Source organism: Lontra canadensis, unplaced genomic scaffold (genome assembly GCF_010015895.1).
Source record: "Lontra canadensis isolate GAN:19392208 unplaced genomic scaffold, GSC_riverotter_1.0 scaffold89, whole genome shotgun sequence".
Lineage (NCBI taxonomy): Eukaryota > Metazoa > Chordata > Mammalia > Carnivora > Mustelidae > Lontra > Lontra canadensis.
Window position 1 is genome coordinate 1,996,993 of NW_022631083.1, and position 20,021 is coordinate 2,017,013.

At 52.4% G+C, this 20,021-nt stretch overlaps 1 protein-coding gene across 1 annotated transcript in view; it reads right to left on the minus strand.

The window, feature by feature from the left end:
* Positions 1-2,785: 2,785 nt before the first annotated feature.
* KLF13 (Kruppel like factor 13) overlaps positions 2,786-20,021 on the minus strand; it is a 45,642-nt gene continuing 28,406 nt past the window's right edge. Inside the window, exon 2 of the mRNA XM_032835951.1 lies at positions 2,786-3,171. Within this exon, the coding sequence (XP_032691842.1) occupies positions 2,882-3,171 (290 nt within the window). The 3' untranslated portion in view covers positions 2,786-2,881. The remainder of the gene's footprint in view (positions 3,172-20,021) is intronic.

The window sequence follows — 20,021 nt, forward strand, 5'->3', positions numbered from 1 at the left end:
TCTCTTTGGAAACAGCAAACACCCGCTTTCCCTCCCCCACCCCCCACCCGCCTCTAAAACAAACCAGCTCTTCTTTTATTCCAAGATGACTGGGTTTAGAGTCCTTACTCCCCTTCCTATGTGCAGACAGATGTGGGGTTAGAAACCCTCCTTCTGAGATGCCAGTGGGCAGATCACAAGGAGACTCCTGGCTCCTCAAGGGGACAGCACTGCGTGGCCTCCCAGAGACACACAGCTCCCTCTCCCTGCCTTTCGGGGACCTGTGGACGGTGAGCACACCAAAGGACTTTGGAATAAAATTCCTGAACCTGGAATGTGAGTTCCTGAGACATGAAATGTATTCAGTGTGGCTTTCTATGCCTCACACAGAAACAACTTTGGGAGGAGCCTCCAAGGGCCTTCTGGGCCTCACTTTGGAACTGGGCATGAAGACCTCTCACCCTCAGCACTCAGGGCGCTCTTCTGTCCAGGTCTCTATAGGATCTTCCACGCTCTCCCCCAGACCAAATGCAAGCAGGGCTGTCATGCAGCCCAAAGGGGGCACCGTGGCCAGGGCCAGGAGCTCTGCACCTGATCCCCCCAGCCCCACTTGGCTTCCACCCACGGCAAGAACACTGCTGCCCAGCTTGGTACCTAACACGCCACTCAGAGGCCACCACTATGCCACCGGCCGAGCCCAGATGACTCACAACAGAATTCGAAAGGGGCACCCAAGTGTTGCAGAAAGCAGACTGTTACTCTTGTGCTCACCATGGGCAGAGGGTACCAGCCTAAAGCCGTGGCCAAGGGCTGTGAGCACCAGCCATGCCTGGGTCTCTGGGGCTTCTCTGTGCTGCAGCCCACGCCGTGACATGGTGGGGACAGAAGCAGGACGGCCACAACCAAGGCACTGTGGGCCCAGGAAGCCCATCTCTAGCCCTCTGAGGTCCCGAGGGTCATTCCTCCTCACCAAAATGAGCAGAGGTCTCTGCAAGATACCCCAGATCCACCCCAAACCCATACCCCCCACCCCAACACACACACATACGCACACACTGTCCTGGGGCTTGTATTTACACGCCCCAACTCTCAGGAAGAAGGGAAGGGAGGTGCCCGGGCAGCAGCACTGAGGTGTAACCTCCCAATGCCGGCTGAGCAGCAGCGCGCTGGAGCCCAGCCCGACCCCCGTGCCAGTGCTCAAAGCCCGGCCCAGCCCAGGCGGGGGCTTCCGGAGATACCGCTTGGCTCTCCGCTCTTCCTCTCCTGGCAGGAGAACGCCGGCGACAGAGCCCCCAAGCCCTGATGCCCCCACAGGCAGGTGTGGGCTGGGTCCTCCCGGGCAGGAGGGGACAAACGGGAGGGAAAGGGAGAAAGAAGTCCAGGGGGTGCAAAGCTCATGGAGAAGCTGGAGGTTTGCTAATTCCGAGCTGGGAACACGGTGGGTCTGAGCAAAGTATTTCCCACAACTTTCGGTCTGGTGTTCCCCAGGGAGGAAACAGAATGCATATTCTCTGACAGCATTTCCCTTAACATCTGCTTTACCACTCCCGAAAAGTTCCAAGTCACAATGTTCCGGTCTCTTGCTACAGAACCGTCTCTCTGAAGCACCGAGCGCTGCCACATGCACGGCCACACACACTGGGCCTCTGGCCAGGTGGCCCAACGGCCTTCCCCACGGTTGCAAACAAAGGTGTCTTGAGAGCAGGGCCATCCAGGAGAACGCGGGAACTAGAGGCACGGAAGACACCTTCAGACGTCTCTGAAGACCAGGATTCCCAGGCTTTGTTTTCCAGTCAGAGAACGTGACTGAGTGAGAGGTCTCCATGTGCCTTCTGCAGGACACAGACGACCATGTGTCCCTCCACGGGGCACATACCTCAGGCAGGCCAAGGGCTGGGCAAACGTGGCCCCAGGCCCCATCACATCGGCCTTCAGATGGTGCACTGGGCTGACCAGCCGAGGCTTGCATCTCTACTCTCAGTGCTCTGAGAGGCCCCGAAATCGGCTCCTGGAGGCAGGGGGAGGGAGATGGGCAGGGCCCCCCACACAAGGCAGGCATTTCTGTGGTCTCCCCAGGTGGAGTGCTTCTTTTGCCCGGTACAGCTTAAGGCATCCCTCTGAATCATCTATGTCCTGAGCCCGGCCGGGCTGCTGGGGCAGAAGCTGGCAGCTGGGAGGCCCCCCGCTTGGGAATCTGGCCTGGAAGCAAATGTCAGTGACCGTGTCCGCTCAGAAGTGACTGATCAACTGACCCACAGGCTGGATGCTGAGCCCCACCTGCACTGCTCCATCTCCTTTGTCCCCAGTGTGTTCCCGAACCTAACAGAAAACTCCAGAGTGCAAATCTATGTACAGAGTAAGGCGGCAGGAAGGGGGTGTCCTCACTGACCTCGTGGAACATGTCCATCCCTGAGAAAGGGGGGGGAGGGGTTCAACACCACTGAATCTCACCTTTGTGGGTATGTCTATTGTGCAATTTGTGGATGGTGTTTTTTGAAAAATTTTTTTTTTTTTTACAAATTTACTTTTGACACCTGAGGTGAAGAAATTGTGTTGTTGTTACTGACTTCATAAAGTTCTCTCTTCTTTCTTATTACAAAAGGAAAAGACACGGCATCACGAGAGGAAGGGCGAGCATCTGCTCATGGCTGTAGTGGGGGCGGAGTGTCCTCGGCCAGCCCTGGGGCGGGGCGCCCGCGGAGGGGTTGGCGGCCCCCGTGGAGGGGCGGGGCACCCGCGGAGGGGTGGGGTAGGGCCCCCGGGGAGGGACAGGGCGGGGCACGGAGGGGTGGGGCGGCCGGGTAGCCGACCGAGGGGTGGGCAGAGCTCCGGGGAGGTGTGGGCGGGGCGCCGCGGAGGGGCGGCCGGGGCTGTGCTGCTGGGGGCGGGGCAGCGGCCTGGCTCAGGGCGAGCTGGCCGGGCTGATGGTGGGGCTGCTGGCGTCCGAACGGCTGTAGTCGCTGAGGGAGCCGGTCCGCGAGCCCCCGCTGCGCCGCTGCAGCATGCCCGGGTGGAAGTTGGCGTGGCGGCGCGCGTGCTTCGTCAGGTGGTCGCTGCGCATGAAGCGCTTCTCGCAGATGGGGCAGCTGAACTTCTTCTCGCCGGTGTGTGTGCGGTAGTGCCGGGCCAGCTCATCAGAGCGCGCAAACTTCTTGTTGCAGTCCTGCCAGCTGCAGGCAAAGGGCCTCTCACCTGTGGGCGACAGGGCAGAGCGTCAGTCCCAGCTCCTGACGCTGCCTGCCCTCCACGACAGCCCCTTCCTTCCTCCCCACCCCTAGCTGTCTTCCCACCCTCTGCAACAAACCTATCAGGGCAAAGGCGTGCCCTGCCAGTGCCCTCCAGCTGGTACCCAAGGAAGGCAGCAGACCTCTCCCAGGATGAAAACGGCAGCATCTCAGGTAATGTGGCTGCAGGGCCCAAGGCCCCTGGGGAGCTCAGGCCCATCTTCAGAATCAAAGACTGGTTGGTAACCCCGAGTAAAGGGTCTAGGGGCAGGAAGGGCTTTCAGGCCTGCACAAGTCCAGCTGCCCCCACACTGGCCCTGGGGGAGCCACACTTCAGAGCCCCACACCTCTCAGGGCCAAGAGACAATTCCCAGATCCGAGTGCCCTACCACCATCCTGACCTCTGCTCAGTTTCCTCATCTATAACATGAGGAGCCCAGACCAGGTAATTTTCTTCTCTTGTTGCGCCTTCTCTTATAGAAGTTCCACCGGGGCCAACAGGTAACAGACAGCAGAGCAGGAGAGTACAACAAGGCTTTTGCAGATCCAAGCCCAGAGACAGATAAGGGTGGCTACTTAGAACACTCCATGAGAGGGAGGTAACAAATACGTAGGCTGTGATCAGAACCACTCACTTCCCTCCTATCCCTTGCTCAGAGCAAGGAACAGATGAGCATTTACCCAGGCAAACTCTGAACCACAAGAAAAATGACATCAACTGCTCAGAGAGAACCAGCACCCCAGAATACAGCCCTTATGGCACCTGGGTGGCCATACAGCCACCTTTCCAACCCTTTACTTTCCCCTCCTTCCCCTACTCTGGCTCTAAAGCCAACAGCCAGTCCTTGAAACTGGCCCACCTGTGCCTGGAGGAGGAAATCCACACCACCCACCCCAAATGAGGCCATCAACCTTAAATATAAACAAACACCCAGGGATAGCCAGATGGCCAAGGAAAATCAGCAGCATGAAAGGGAAAAATCCAAGAGCAACAAAACAAAGCTTACTCCAGGGGAAAACGAGTGAAGCCAGGAGACAGAAGAGAATGTCAACCTAAAAATTCTAATTAGTATTCTAAGAGCAATTTCAGACAAAATTCATGCATAAAGCAAACATGATACCATCAAAAGGAAGTTCAGAGAACAAAAAATAGTGTTTAGAAACTGAGAGCATTGTTGCCCAAACAAAAATTCCACAGAAAAGCTGGAAATAAACTCAAGGAAATATCAGAAAAACAGAACATCATCAAAAACCTCTAGAAACATGTGAATGTTGCTGTGTTCTCTGTCTCCTAGTAATGCTAAAACTAAGAGGAGCTATGTGTGGTTGTATATGTTCTTACTGATTTTATGCGGGTTTTTTGGAGTGGGAAAGGGTGTGTGTTGGGGGTGAGGGATTCCAAGTCAAGTAGGAGAGTAAACCATCATTTCCTAAACCTATCTAACAGTTTACAAATGGTAGTTCAGAGTTACAGGGACTCAATCCTGGGGGGTGCAATATTTAACTAATTTCTGTTAAAGAAAAAAAAAAAACAACAGGGAAAAAAGGGAGGAGAGCAAAGTACCAAAGAAACAAGAACACGGTATCTGTCATGATCAAATATGACTAGCTACCACAAATGTGGGCAGGCTAGTGAGTAAAGGCTCCCGCTATGAGAAATTCTGCAATGTCAGAACACTGAATAAAAAGAGACCACAAAATTTATGAGAAAGAGGTGAGAAACAAATGCCAAATTATCTGTAAGGGAATAAGGCTGGGACACACACGAGACTTCTCATAAATCACACTGGATTCTAGATGCCAAAGAGATCGGGTCTTCAAGTTTACCTCTCAAACGCCAGCAAAAATAGGAAAAAAAAAAAAACAAAACACAACTGAGAAGCCAGAGAAATGAGCAAGAAATGAAGGGCTGTTCAGGAGAGTGAGGTAGAGACCTGGGGACCACTGAGGCGGGATTCATAGGGGGATAGTTCCAAGAAGAAAGTGAGTTCCGTGCATCAGAGAGTATGCTCAAGAGGCTGAATATACTTCAGGACACAGTGAGGGTACGTATTATTCTTTATTTAAAACAAAAAAGAGAGGCAATTAGAAACTCCAGGAAAAACAGAAGACATGCAAGAAAACTGGGGTCTAAACTGGAAGCAAACTAAAATGCTACAAGACTCTGAGCAATCAGGGAAGAGCTCTGAGCCAAACACTGGTCTAGGGGCTTTTTGTATGTTTTACTATTTATCTTTCACAACAACCCCATGAGGCAGCAGGAGGGAATGAAATCCCTGTACAGGCCCTGGCATATGGAAGTAATCTTTTCACAGTCATGGTCATGTGAACCCTAGCACCAGTTAGTTGTCAGTGTGTAGAATCAATGTTATAGATAAAGTCCACGCAACTGACTCATGGTCCCAGTAGAAAATGTGGATTTATAAGAAAGGTAGGGGGCGCCTGGGTGGCTCAGTTGGTTGAGCAACTGCCTTCGGCTCAGGTCATGATCCCGGACTTCCAGGATCAAGTCCTGCATCGGGCTCCCAGCTCCTTGGGGAGTCTGCTTCTCCCTCTGACCTTCTCCTCTCTCATGCTCTCTCTCACTCATTCTCCCTCAAATAAATAACTAAAATCTTAAAAAAAAAATCTTATAAGAAAGGTAGGAACACACGCATGAACAGTCAAAGGAAATGTCTAAATGAGGTTAAAGTTATAAGGATAATCAACAAAAAAATTAGTAACATATCCATCAATTCAGGAGGAGGTGATGGGAAGAGTAGGAATGAGGTAAATCCTTAAATTTCATGGCAGGGAGATCGTACCTACATCTAAATCTAAATCTGAAATATCAAAGAACAGTAAAAAAAAAATCACATAGTTTATTTATATCAGTAACCACCAAGACAACTAAAATCAGAGCAGTGTTGGTCTCTGGGGAGTGAGGCTGTACTGGGAACAGGATTTTTGTTGTTGTTGTTGTAAGCTCTTCTGTGTTACATGTCTTTTTAGAACTGAATATATTGTTAATTGGTTCTGGGGGGCGGAAATCTCATCAACAAAAAAGTCCGAGAAATGCTGCATGCTGAGTCCACTTTAGGAACTTCACAATGCACACTGGTCATTAAATGTTGGGAAAGGTCCAGCATTAAATACAATGGTTTCATTTCTGTGTCACTGGGTGCTGAGTTCAAGAGCTAGGTGTGCCAGGTGTGAGGGTTAGACCCGTCCTCACAGTCTGTTGGGTGTGGCTTCAGATAAGCATCTCTATGGAGGAGTGAAGAGTGCCTTCCCTCAAAGAAGTCCAAGTCCTAACCCTTCGAACAAGGAATCCTCGAATCCCTTTCCTTATTTGCAAAAAGGGTCTTTGTAGATATAATTAGGGTAAAGATTTTGAAATGAGATCACAAGTGATCTTAGAAAAACACAGAAGAGAAGGCCAAGTGACGATGGAAGAACAGACTGGAGTGAGGGATCCACTAGCCAAGGGCCAGCAAACACGCAGGGCGGCCCCGGAAGCTAGGAGAGAAGCGTGAAATGGACCCCCCCCCCTCCCCGCTGCCAGCAGAGCCTTCAGGAGGTGGGCAGGGGGTAAGCTGCCAACACCTTGATCTTAAATTCTGCTCTCTAGCACACTGAGGAAGTGCATTCCTGTTGTTTCAAGCCACCCAGTTTACAGTAATCTGTTCTGTTAGGCTACTTAGTTTACGGTAAGATTGCCCCGGAAATGAATAAACTACCCCTTCCTCCCAGTGGGGTACACATGGTGATTCCTTGAGGTCACACACAACCAGGTCGTGGCACCATGCCTGGCACGTGCCAAATGCTTACCTTTGTAATGTTAAGCTGTTAGTTGTGCTCTTATCCATTATTTTTGTCACCTGTGTCTTCTCAAATTTAGGCCTGTGGTGGGAGTAGGGGAGGACCAACCCAAATTCAGATTCCCCTTTGCTTTCTAAGAAGCCCTGGGCCCTCACTGGGGGTTTGTCCTTTTCCGGGTCCTTAATGCTTACAGCTCTGGGAGGCATGTGAGGCAGGCATAGTCAGAGATAGTCCCAGTGATGTCAGGGCCGCAGAGAACTGCAGCATCCAGTGGCATGGGATGTGGTACCAGGCGGCCTGGCGTGGCAGTGGCAGAAGGTAGGGAAAGCCCAGCATCACCCCTAGGCCAGCACACGGCTCTTGGTCTGTCTAGGCGTCCGCAGCTTGGCACTTTTATTGAACACACACCCAGTGTCTGGCCCTGGGGACAGGGTCCTGATGCAGACAGAGTCCTCGCTATTCCATCCTTCATGCCTCTGTCAGCCCACTCCAGGAGGGCTGATGGCAACAAAGTGGCCCACCAACAGATGAAGCAAACACTTGGAAGTTATGACTCATGCTGGTAAGGAGCGGCACCAGGGTCTGGCTGGGCTGGGGACACTCAGGCAGCACCCAGAGGCCTAATGAGGAACAGCCAGGAAAATCGATAACAGGTGGGGTTAAGGCAGCCTGGACAGGGGGACAGAGTCACCCACGACAGTGTTTCTCATACTTGTGGAGGGGGACCCAAAGCGAGTCTGTTCATATGGGCTCTATCTACTGATATTTATCGTAATAGAAATTAAAACAAAAAAATTCAGACTCAAGCACACATTCCAGTAGCTGACAGAGGGATGATGTCATCACTCATCATTTAGCTTTTGGAATATTCCATTATATTCTTTTGAGAGAATAAAGGATAAATGATGTTATTATTTTGAAAATAGTTTTCCTAGAAGGGTCTCAGGTACCTAGGTGTCCCTAGGCCTCCCTCTGAAAACTGCTCTGCTTGGGATTGGCCCCAAGGTGGTGCGACCAGACTGGAGTGGGGACCCAGCAGGTCCGGGCCCTACAGGGTGTGTCGGCCCTCAGGACTAAGTGAATCCTAGCTTCCCTCCTGCTGGGATCAAATTCTGCATCTGCTTCCTCTGGGGCACATGACAGGGAGACAGCAAGAGAACCACAGGGCCATCACAAGGAGAGTGTGCAGTCTAGCTCAGAAGTGACATGGGCCCTCTTGGGACAGGAAACCTAACCGAGGATTCCAGATCCCTGAAGGAAGCTCGGCCCTCCTGCAGCACCCTGCCTGAAGCCTAAGCCTGGCATGGCCCATAGAAGCCCCCCTGCCCTCACGTTCCCAAGGGGGCCAGGACTGGGGCTGTGGGACTGAACGGTGAGAGGGCCTTGGGAGGGGGAGGCAGAGTGAGAGGAAGTGGGTAGAGGTCAGGTTTTGTGGGGTACAGGGTGCACAGGGAGGGAGGGGAGCTGGGGGAAGGCTGGAGTCACTGTGGGGGGCTGGGGAGGGGGCCAGGCCATGCTCAGGGTGGAGGGAGGGGCCTGAGGGTGCCAGGCTGCAAGGCCAGGGGATAACTGGTCTGTACTGAGCGGGGTGCTATGGTGTGTAGTAAGGGGGGCAGCTGGGCAGCAGGGGCGCCAGGGCCAAGGGCTCGTGGGGCACAGGGTGGGGGTTACATAAATGTTCCCTGGCGCTGCAGTGAGGCTGTGAGAGCGATTGCCTCATCTTATCAGGGAACACTGCGTCCCACATGCTCCTCTTGCCCAAGCCACAGGCCTGGCCTGGGACAGCTTGTTCCTTCCGGAAGCCGCAAGAGGCCAGACTGGGAGCACAGGGGCTTTCCTCCTGCGAGCCCCCGACTGGGCACCGAGCCCTGGGCCCTCCCCCGCTGCCCCACCCGCTCGGCAGCCTGCAGGTGCAGCTTAGGGAGTGTGCACCATCCAGCTCCTGCCCAGGGCTCAGGCTCCGGCCACAGAGAGACTCCCTCTGGCTCTCACCCCTGTCCAAAGGGCATGCTCCCAATTAACTCAATTGCTCCAACCAGTCTGGGCCAGACTGCCAGCTCCTACAGGTGAGTGGGTCCCTCCTGGCTCCAAGAATGCCTGCGCAAGGCAGTTCTTTCCTATCTGTGGGCCTCTTGGGGGCAGTCCTGGGGGTCCTTCGGCATTGGCTCCTAGTGCCACTCACAGAGCTGGGGCCAGAATCATGTCTGTGGACTAAAGCCTTTCCTGCCTGTGGCCAGTAAGTGCCCTCGACTATTGGCCCCCTTGACCTCCTGCTGGCTCCTCTCAGCTCAGGCCAGCCCTACCAGCCAGGGCTCTGGGAAGCCGAGCTGAGCTCTTCTTTGTGGAAAAGAGAAGGTGGGGTACATCTCTGAACAGAGGGCCCCGGAGAGAAGGGCAGATGGACCCATCGATGTAACGGCAATGCCTCAGGTCCCATGAGCAGACCTCAGTGAGCAGAAGGAATCCACGTGGGTGTGTGTCTGGGCAGTGACAATGAGTGGCAGGGCTGGTCAGAGTCAGAGGCAGGCACAGGGAGAGGCTGCCCCCAGCAGACATGCAGCTTCTCCAGGGCCCCCAGGCCCCAGCACCCAGGTCCTGGCTAGTCACTGCCAGCGAGTGGGCTGTCCCCTTTCAACAGCTAGCTCTGAACTGGGGCCACTGGCATGGGGCCACTTCCAGCTCCCCACCTTGACACTGCCATGTTTTCCCCTCCGGGGAATCCCTCCTGCTCACCCTCCCACCCTGGGGCAGCTTGGCAGTCAGCCAATCGCTGGAGCCAAACAAGGGCCAGCCTCCAAGGAAACCCGGGCTCACGGGCAGCCTCGGGGTCAGCAGAAAGGCCTGTCCCCTGTGGTGGAAAGCAGACTGTCGTCTCCTTAAGGAGGCCACTGGCTACTCGACTGATCACTGACAATGCCCACGGTTTATAGACCCATGTGGAGCTGACATGAGGATGCCCTGTCTCGCAGGACACCCCCGTTGGAAGCCCCTCCCCACTACTGTGCAAGGGAGGGAGGTGAGGCCAAGCAGGAGGGAGAGCTGCCACTCAGCGGGGACCCCTCTTGCCCTGGGACTCTGCCCAGAGCCAGAGAGGTGGTTTCTGCATGGAAGCAGCCCCTGCAGTGGTCAGCCCCTGCCACACCCCTGCACCCCCGTCCCCATTTGCTGACAGCTCCAGAGGCTGTCATCTTGCCTGTTTCTTCTCACAGTTACTGAAGACTTAAGTGGGAGCACATACATGCTCATATGAGTGACACTGTTATCACCAGTTACGGGGGGGGGGGGGTTGCTCCTTGGCTTCCCAGCCCCTTGAGGGGGGCTCTCATGAGCAAGCCACCAGCAAATGACCATGGTGGGAACCACTGGTTGCACATGCAAGCTCCACATCCGTGAGGATTCATCTTTGCTGGAACTGCCCCCACCCCAGGGCACTCTGGTCTCCCGCTGCTGTGATAGCTGCACAAGTATTGCTGATCACTCGCTACCTGACACTGCGGCCCGAGCCAGGCCTGGCAGGACGTGCAGAGGGACGAGAGACTGCTGCACACAGCCTGGGGGGCACAGTGGGAACAAAACCTGCCTTTCTACAACAGATGCAAGTGTATTTTTAAAGTAGGCGGTTTGGGTGTTGCTTTGCTTTGTTTTGGAATGGGATGACTTGATCTTAAAATTAAAAAACAAACAAATAGAAACTGCAAGGAAAACTGGGAAAGATTGAAGTGGGGTTACCAGACCACCAGATATTCAACATCTGCCACATAAGCAGGTAACTGGCCAGTGGAGAGGAGCAGAAATGCCAGAACTATACCCCAAAAGAGCGGGGAAACAAGTATGGCATAAATCAGCATCTCAGATGGTTGGAGGGGAGAGGATCCAGGATATGCGCGAGGACAGCTAAGTAGCATCTGGAAAGAAAGTAAGGACCATGCTAGGGTAGACATTCTTTCTACGAATGAAGTCCAGTAGCCATAAATGAGAAGATGGGTAAGTCTGACTACAAAAGCATAAAATACTTCTCGAAGCACAAAGCTACCAGAAACAAAGGCAGCAGATAAATGACAATCCGAGGAAAAAAATGTATTTGCAGCTCGTATAGCAAAAGGCCTGCTCTCTGATACAGAAAGAAAATACAGAAAAGGAAAAACCAACACCCAATAGAAATACGGGTAAAGGCTATACGATAGTAGTGAAAAGGAACACGAAGTACTCCCCAACACCTGAAAAGATGCTCGGCCTCGCCCATCGTAAGCAAATGCAAACCGACTCCCCACTGAGGTCCTACTTTGACCTGCCAGGGGCCCAGGCATCAGGACGCTTGCTCTCCCAGCTTGCCGGGGGGAGCACAAACTGCCCCAACCTCTGCTGGGGGCCGCCTGGTGAGGCTGATCACAATTACAGACGTGTGCAACCCTTGACCCCACAAAACAACTCCTGGGAACTTATTCTACAGACATACCTGCACCCCTACAAAACCGGATAGCTACCCGATTATTCAAGGCAGCAAAAGCCACAGAACAACCCATGCCCTTCCACTGGGGCCCATTAAATCAATTCTGGAACAGCCGCAGCACGGAGACTATGAGAAAGATGTGGACTGGGCTCCTTGTGAACTGATGGGGGAGATCTCTAAAGCAGTACTATTGATGTTGAGGGAGGAAAAGCAAGGTTCAGAGCAGAAGGCATGAAATAGGGTAAACGGTGAGTGTACGTGTGTGCATTCCCCTGTGCATGCAGCAGGATCCTCTGGGAGGACACCTAAAAGTCACAACGGAGGTCACCTGGGGACAGAGAGCTGGGAGGGTGGGGGGGGGTTGGGAATTTCCTTGAAAACTGCTTGCATCTCTTGGAGTTCAAAACACTCAAACGTATTTACCTATTCAAATGATGAAAAATAAGAATCCATAGCAAACTAGGAAACGCTAGCCACAAAGAAGGCAAATTTTAAAACAGGAGTCAAAGAACAACATTCTCTGCCTTCCTGGCCAGGCCGACTCACACCACACATGGCCTTGCATATCCCTCAGCACATTCCGCAGACACAGACGATCCTGAGAGCGCCCCTTAAAATAGATTGTCCTCAGGATGGCGAAGGGGGCAGGGGAGCTCCTTGGCGTAGGAGAAATCCAAAAATAGCAATGAGGTCCAATCTACCTTTCTGGAAGGTGTTCCTGGGTGTCCCAGGACTTCTGGGGCTCGAGTCCCTCGGTCCCACCACAAATTGCTAGCGCTGGAGGGCGCTCCCCGACACCTGGTTGGACAGACCCAGTCTGACTTAAAGGGCAAGGAGAAGGAAATGAATGGCAGGAGACCCAATTTGTGACTGTGTGTGCCCGAGGCCCCTTCGGGCTCCTAAATACCATGCGCCTATCATCAGTGTCATTGGGTGGAGCCTCACAGGACCGGACAGTTGAGAACCAGCCTCGGGAGATGGGCGAGGCGCTTCCAGGAGAGTCCGTTCCCAAGTTCAAGGCAGGAAAACTGGTCCCCTGGTCCCCTCTGCCAGGGACTGGGAAGAAGGTGGGGACTAGAGAACCCGTGCAGGCTTCTGGGAAAGGTTTTTCTCTTGTACCAAGAGAGAGGAAAAGGAAGGGAGGGAGGGAGGGAGGGAGGGAGCACAGAGGGCCAGGCGTGTGGGGGTGGGGGAAATAGCCACAGATCAGAAAAGCCTCTGGCAGGCTGTGCTGGGCTGTGACGTATGGGGTGGAACCAAGCCATTGGCGGCCACACAAGGAAGTCCGCAGGGACTCATAGAGAAGCCAAGATGCTCCTAGACACAGACGAGCAAACCTTGAACCAACCTGAGGCTGCCCACACCACCCCCTCCCCAAAGAAACAAAACTTTTCAAGGTCAGCCACGGCCCCTAGGAGAGGGCAGGGAGCAGAGCAAAGGGGTTCCCTTCCTGACGCCATCGGCCAGCGTGCACGACCAGCTGCCCTGCTCTGCACCCCAAGGGCTCTCTAGGCAACCAAGGGAGGGGCCCTGCTCTGTAGAGCCTTTGGCAACCATTCTGTCCCACTTCCTCTTCCTGTGTCTCCCCCCTCCCCCAGCCTTCATTTCCTCACTCCCATCCTCTCCCCTGTGCCTCCTGGGTGGGCCTCGCCAGCAGGGACCTGGCCTGACCACAGCTGCCCCCGTAGCAGGGACAATCCACAGCGCAGACATCTGCAAACACAGAGCTGTACCAGTGCACAATTTTTACTTCTGACATCTGCAAGCTCATGTGACTCTGCCCTGAGGGAAAGAAGGGTGTTGAGATGAAACCTATCTCAGAGATGGGGACTAAAGGTGGAAAGTCAAAAGGGCCTCACCAAGGCCACACACCTGGCATGGCTTGCCCTCCAAGTCTAGATTTCCCTTAGAAGGAGGACATTCTCACAGCTCTCCCCACTGTGGAGCAAGAACTGCTACGGCAAGCTGCCCAAGCTGACCTCGGCCGTTAGTGTCCTGGGAGCTGAAAGAGGAAGAGCGACTGTCAAGGCCAAGGGGCCCATCTCACAGATGAAGGCACAGAGGCCCAGCACACACACCACAAGCTGCCACCCTCGACATCCTAGGGCCGCCAGCTTCCCAGGGAGGAGAGCTGCCCAGCAGCACACCCAGCCGGGGCGAGCAGAACTGGGCCCCTCCGCCTGCTGGCGGCCTTGGCAGGCGGCCACCAATCCTTGTGCAGCATGTGGCCGCACCTAACGTGGCGACGAGCTGGGCAGCTTTTTTCCAAGAGGCGCTGCCCGCCTGTCTGAGAAGGACTGAGCACCCCGAAGCATGCACTCAAGATAATCGAGCTCAGAAGTGGCTCCTGGGCAGCATGTGCTCGTCCTCCAGACCCAGCCCCTACACCTGGCCTGTTCCAGGTACTAAAGCACAGTCCACTTCCCTCGGGGAGAAAAAAACAGTCACAAGGTTTCAAACAGAGTACAGCAGAACAATGTATTGGTCAAAGTTGGTTTCATAAAGCAAATAAATCAGGATAAAAACGAGTAAGTCATTTTTCTATAGTCCTAAAATGCTTTGGTTTTTGAGGTAGCTGATGCAAAAAAAAAAAAAAAAAAAAAGGCAGTCACTGACCTACCTTTTCTAGAACAGCTGAAGAGTGCTGAGGAACTGCTTCAGACACTCCCCGAGAGCTCCTGGGGCCTCTCCTTCAGTAGCCCAGGTCACCAGACCCACTACAGCCTCAGCCATTGGGAGCAATTTACACCCAGTGTGTTCTAGGAAAACTACCTTCTTTTTTTTTTAATTAAAGATTTTTTAAAATTTATTTATTTGAGAGAGAGAGAAAGTGAGAGAGCATGAGAGCGGAGAAGGTCAGAGGGAGAATTAGACTCCCCACAGAGCTGGGAGCCTGATGTGGGACTCAATCCCAGGACTCCGGAATCATGACCTGAGCTGAAGGCAGTCAATTAACCAAATGCGCCACCCAGACGCCCTCTAGGAAAACTATCTTGTTCACAAAACCACCTGCAGAGAACAGGATACTAGTACTATAAGCCAGAGGCTTTGCTCCTCAGTAAATCTGAGTTCCGTCCCCAGAGAGAAGGTGCCCCCCCTCCCACTGCCTTCAGCAGCCAGCCCTCTCCCTACCTGAAGAAACCCACGTAGAAGGAAGAACATTCCCAGGGCCCTTTGAGGCTCAGGGCACAAAGGCTAGCCCCTTCCCTGTCACAGGGCCTGCCCACTGCTTCTCATTCACATCCTGCCTCGCGCCCAACACTGTTCTTGTGCCTAGCATGGAACAGGTCACTATGGGGGCTGACCCTGAGGACAGAAGCCAGCAAGAAAAGCAGATGCCCCTCTGCACTGCAGCCCTTACCATCCCTCAGAGTGACCCCTTCCTTCTTCCGGTGACAGCTCTGTAGGGGACTCTATGACCCAACGCTACCTGCATCAGCCTGGGAGGGCAGGCAAAAGCTGGGACAAGCTGCTCAGGGCAGGTGTCACCCCCAATGTCACTGGAACCAGGCTTCATGTGCTGCTGGGTAAGTAGACAAAGGAAAGGTCAGCACGGAGGCTGACTGGCTGTCCCCCTCTAAAGTCTTGGAAACCACAGATAGGGACCCACTTGTAAGTAGTTGTATTTGCACAGAACAACCAAGAAAACAGCACCAAGCAGGTGAGCCCCACTGTCCCAATGCATGCAGGAAATGCACACGATACAGAGCTGTAAGGGCAGGAAGGAGACAAAGCCATTCTCTTGGAAAGACGGGATTCATGTGTGATTGTCCTTTCTGCATTTCTGGACTCTTCAACTGAGCTGCTTTTTGCAGAGTACAGCGTGTTATCTCATGAAACTGGATGCATGCTTTATTTATCTGCATGTGTGTACTTACGTGTATGTGTTCTAAACCTCTGTTAACAAAATGATAATAGCTCACCCAAAGTCCCTCTCACTAACTGGCCTGCTTCCATTGAACTCAGCACCTCTGGCCTCTAGTGAGAGAGTAGCACTAACTGACATGCACGGGTGCAATGTGCCTGGAAAGGTCAAAAGACCACATGCCAGAAATTTCATAAAGGTGTTTTCCCCCCTTTTGCTAAGGGTTACAAAACACATTTAAAAATTTCCGTTCCCAAGGTCCCATTTAAAATAGCAGTAATAAAATACTAATGATTTCTGCCAGCGGGGAGCCAGAAACCACTCTGAACAAGGGCCCTAAAGGTCCCCCACCCCCTTCACACACACACACACAAGCACGCACACACATTCTGCCAAAGGGACATGGAGAGAGGTGTATCAGCTCCCACTCCCAAATACTTCCAGATTCCGGGCTTGAACAGTCCACCAGGTGGCCAAATGTGGTGCGTGAACCCATGGGAGGTGCCCCAAAGCACAAACACGTCCATCTCTTTCCCATCTCTTCTGAGGGTCATTCGCTGTCTCCAAAGGGAACCCAGGAGCACTTCCCCTGGGCTGACAGTGTGACTCACCTCAGGCTCCCCGACCCCCCTTCCCTCTGCAATCTCAGAGGGAGCACTCCCTGTTTGGGATGCCAGAATGCTGTCCCCAACCCTGTTCTTGCATCTGTGATCTATGGCACACACGGCACTGACAGCAGCTGACAACCTAGGGATGACGTTTCAGTTGCTCTTTTCAGAGGTTTTCTCAAACAGCAAGGACAAGGACATGAGTTTGGAATCCGCGATTAAAGATTCAGGTTTATTCATTTGATAAAAATGTTCTTCATTTGAGGCTGACTGAAAATAATGGAAACTCATATTCAGAATTTATAAAGAACTCTTAAATCTCAACAAGAAACAAACATGTGATTTTAAAAATGAGCAAAAGAGGGATGCCTGGGAGGCTCAGTTTGTTAGGCGGCTGCCTTCAGCTCAGGTCATGATCCCAGGGTGCTGGGATCGAGTCCCACATCGGGCTCCTTTCTCGACGGGGAGCCTGCTTCTCCCTCTGCCTCTGCCTGCCATTCTGCCTGCCTGTGCTCTCTCTCTGACAAATAAATAAATTAAATTTTTTTAAAAATGAGCAAAAGATCTGAACTCAACCGAACAAGATATATGGATGGCAAACAACTCTGTAAGAAGTGCTCAGTATCCTCACTAAGGAAATGCAAAGTAAAACAATGAGGTGGCACCATCCATTTATGAGAATGGGACTACATTCCAGAACACCAACAATACTAAAAGCTGTTGGAGCAACTGGAACTCTTGTTCATTGCTAGTGACAAGGTGTCACAGTCACGTGATAAGACAGTGTGGCACTTTCTTATAAAGTTAAATACAGTGTACTCACCATACAGCCCAGCAACCCCAGCCTTCGGTATCTACCAAGTGAACTCAAGAGCCATCTACAAATGTTTATAGCAGATTTATTCATAATCAGTGCAAATTAGAAGTAAGTATTGATTCACAAACAGAAAAAATGGTTGAGTATCAAATGCATTTTGCAAAGTCAGAGAAGCTAGATCCAGAAGTCTATGTATCCTATGACTCCGTTCATATGACATCTGCCAAAGGCAAAACTGTAAGGACAGAAAACACACCAGGGGTTGTCAGAGTTGGGGAATCAGGAAGTGGCTGACCTCAAAAGGGAATTTTTAGGGCAATGGAACTGTTCTGCCTGGCACTGGGATGGTGGATACAAGACTCTTCATTGGTCAAAACCCACAGCACTGCACATCGAAGTGTGCCCTTCAACGTACACCAATTCTGAACACGTAAAGGAGGCTGGGGGATCCCAGGATGGAATGCAGACTGTGACCACAGCTTCTGACCGTATTACAAATGTATGGTGTGGCCTCTGGGAAGGGGGCGGGGGTGGAAAGCAGCTGACTTAAGTATCTTGGGAAAATGGTGTTTTGACCGGAAACTGAAAGACTGCAGACATAAGTAACAGTACTTAAACACTGCTCTAGCTTCTCACGAGATAAACAATTACAAAACCGCTTCACATGTGCGCTGGGATTGAACAAACAGGCGACCGCACGGTGAATGGTGGGAGCTGGTATCTCACTGTTGGGGAGAGAGGTCACAGATTAGCAGAGGGAGGCGGGATGAGTCCTTCCTGAAGGGTTGCCCCAGCGTCTGAGATAGCTGTGTGAATGCATGCTTAGCTCAATGTGCACACAGAGGGCCAGATAGAGAAATTATTAAGGGTATGTACATGTAAATGGGCTGGGACACAGACATGTTTCCTGGGTCCGTCCACTGGGATGGGCTAGAAGCAGTGACACCCCAAAACAGGGAGCACACTCAGTACCCAGATCTTGGTTTCTAAAATACCATTTTCCAGCAAAAGGAATCAGGGTTCCTTAGAGGAAATAGGTGATTCTAGGACTAGAACAGGAAAAATAGAAGATGAACTTGATTTATCTTACTAATGCCAGAAAGTAAGGATGTGCACAAAAAACCAAAAGGATGGGAATGGGTTAAAGGGACAGCAGAGCCAACCTGGCAGAGTTCCTGGCCAACACTGGAATGATGAGCAACAAAATAAGTATCAGCGGCAATCACGTGGTAACGTTCTCCCACTGATACGGCCTGATGAGAAGGGTACTTCACCTCTGGTATTTTTCCCCAAAAGCCATAAACCAGTGTCATCGCAAGAAAACCATCAGACGAATACAAACTGAGGGACAATCGACAAAATATCTGGCCACTGTTCCTCAAAACTATCAAGGTCACGGAAAACAAGGGAAGTCTAAGAAATTGTCACAACACACAAGGAGCCTGAGAAGGCATGATAACTACAGTTCCGGTAATAAATTACAGAAAACCCATTTCACTCACATTCTGTGATAACTGCAGCTGCGACCATGTAGCTCATTTCTAAGTAGTAAGTCAGTACTTCCTAGCCAGGACGAATGGCTGCTACAGCTTCACTTGCTGGGGGAAAAGGTAAATGATGGAGATAACACATGATTTCTGAGGTTCCTCACTTTGGGAGCACTGGCTCATGCAGTGGTCACCTTTGCCAGCGGGGCCCTTCTCTGATCAGTGCTTGCCGCCTTGAGGACATATGCACAGGAGTCACCCAGCAACCATGACAGTGACAACCCAGTGCCAGCTGGGCCAGCGTCTGCTCTCTGTGTTTTCTTTCCCTAGACAGCACGACTGACGTTTACAGCCACAACGTACCCAGTGAAGATGGGTCCTTTCTGACTCCCTTGCAGCTAGGATTGGCTTTGTGAACTGACTGCGGCCAGTGAGTTCTGGATAAGTCACTGGCTATGTCTCATCATGACAAAGAGGACCACATGCCTGCTGCCTTTCCTCCCGCCTGGAGAACATGCCAAGGTTGTAGGACCAGCAACTGTCATGCGGTCATGGGTGGAAAGTACAGCCTAATTCATGTGTCAACAATGTCTAACAAGAAAGATACGATGAGACTTGGTCCCTTGGAGGCATTCTAGAGCTGCTACACCAGCCCTGGATATCCACTTTGGGACCTGTAACTGGAAGAAAGGAACCCAAACCTACTAACCTTAGGTTTAGACCTTCTTCTTTTCCCGGGCAACTGTGTTCTTGTGAGCTGCCTACAATTGCTTCAAGATTATTGCTCACTGGTAGCTTGGGGGCTGGACAGTTCGGCCAGTAGATAGGAGCCTATGTGGGAAGGGACTCTCCTGCTGCTGAGGGAGGTCCTCGTCTTGCCCTCTCATCCCTCCCTAGACTTCCCTGCACTGGCCCACAGGCCAAACAGGAACTCTGGATAAACACAGTAGATCACCACCTTCGCATCCCCAGATCCCTCTAAAATGAAAGGAAAGGGATTTTTCAAGGACTAAGTGAAAGGGAAAGGAGAAAACAATAGTGATTTGGAAGCTGGAAATTAGAGGGATGGCAGAGAGAGAGAAGAAGCACATTACCCTGCAGGATGTGACCTCCCGAAGGCTCAGGAGCTGGTAGTGAGGGTACAGCTGGGCAGAAAGAGGGGGCACCTGACACATCACAGCCGCCTGCCTCCTCCCAACCTGCCGAACAAGTTACTGCTGGTAGGTCACGGCAGGCGGAGGCTCCAGAGACTCCAGACACACACACACAGTTCACAGCAGGCAGGACAGCCTCCCGAATGGGGGCCTCAGGAATAGCTCACCAGCACCCTGCCGCCACTCCCAGCCCTCTCCCAACCTGGCCCTGGATTACCCCCCAGGCAGCGGCAGAAAGACACCGGGCCCCTCCGTGCACCAGTCCTGGCCTATGAGCAGGATCCCCAGAAAACAAGGACTATGAGTCAGAGAAGTGCCTCTGAACAGGGCTGCCTGGTAAGCGATCTAAACCAGCAAGCAGAAAAACACAACCCAGCGGAGGCAGAGTCCATGCGACCCCAGGAGTAGAAAACTTCCAGAACGGTGAGTCACCACAGAGGTAAGACACGGCACCATGCGGCAAGGACAGGATGCTCCTTACCAAAAGGCAATCCAGTGGAAACCTGAGTCTGAAAGTCGAGACACAGCAGGGGAATATGGCAGAGGTTAAAATCTCCATTTCGAGGTTGGATGAGAAAATGGAGAAAGTTTCAGAGAAAACAGAGCAAAATGACAAGTAAGTAGATGATAGAGGGA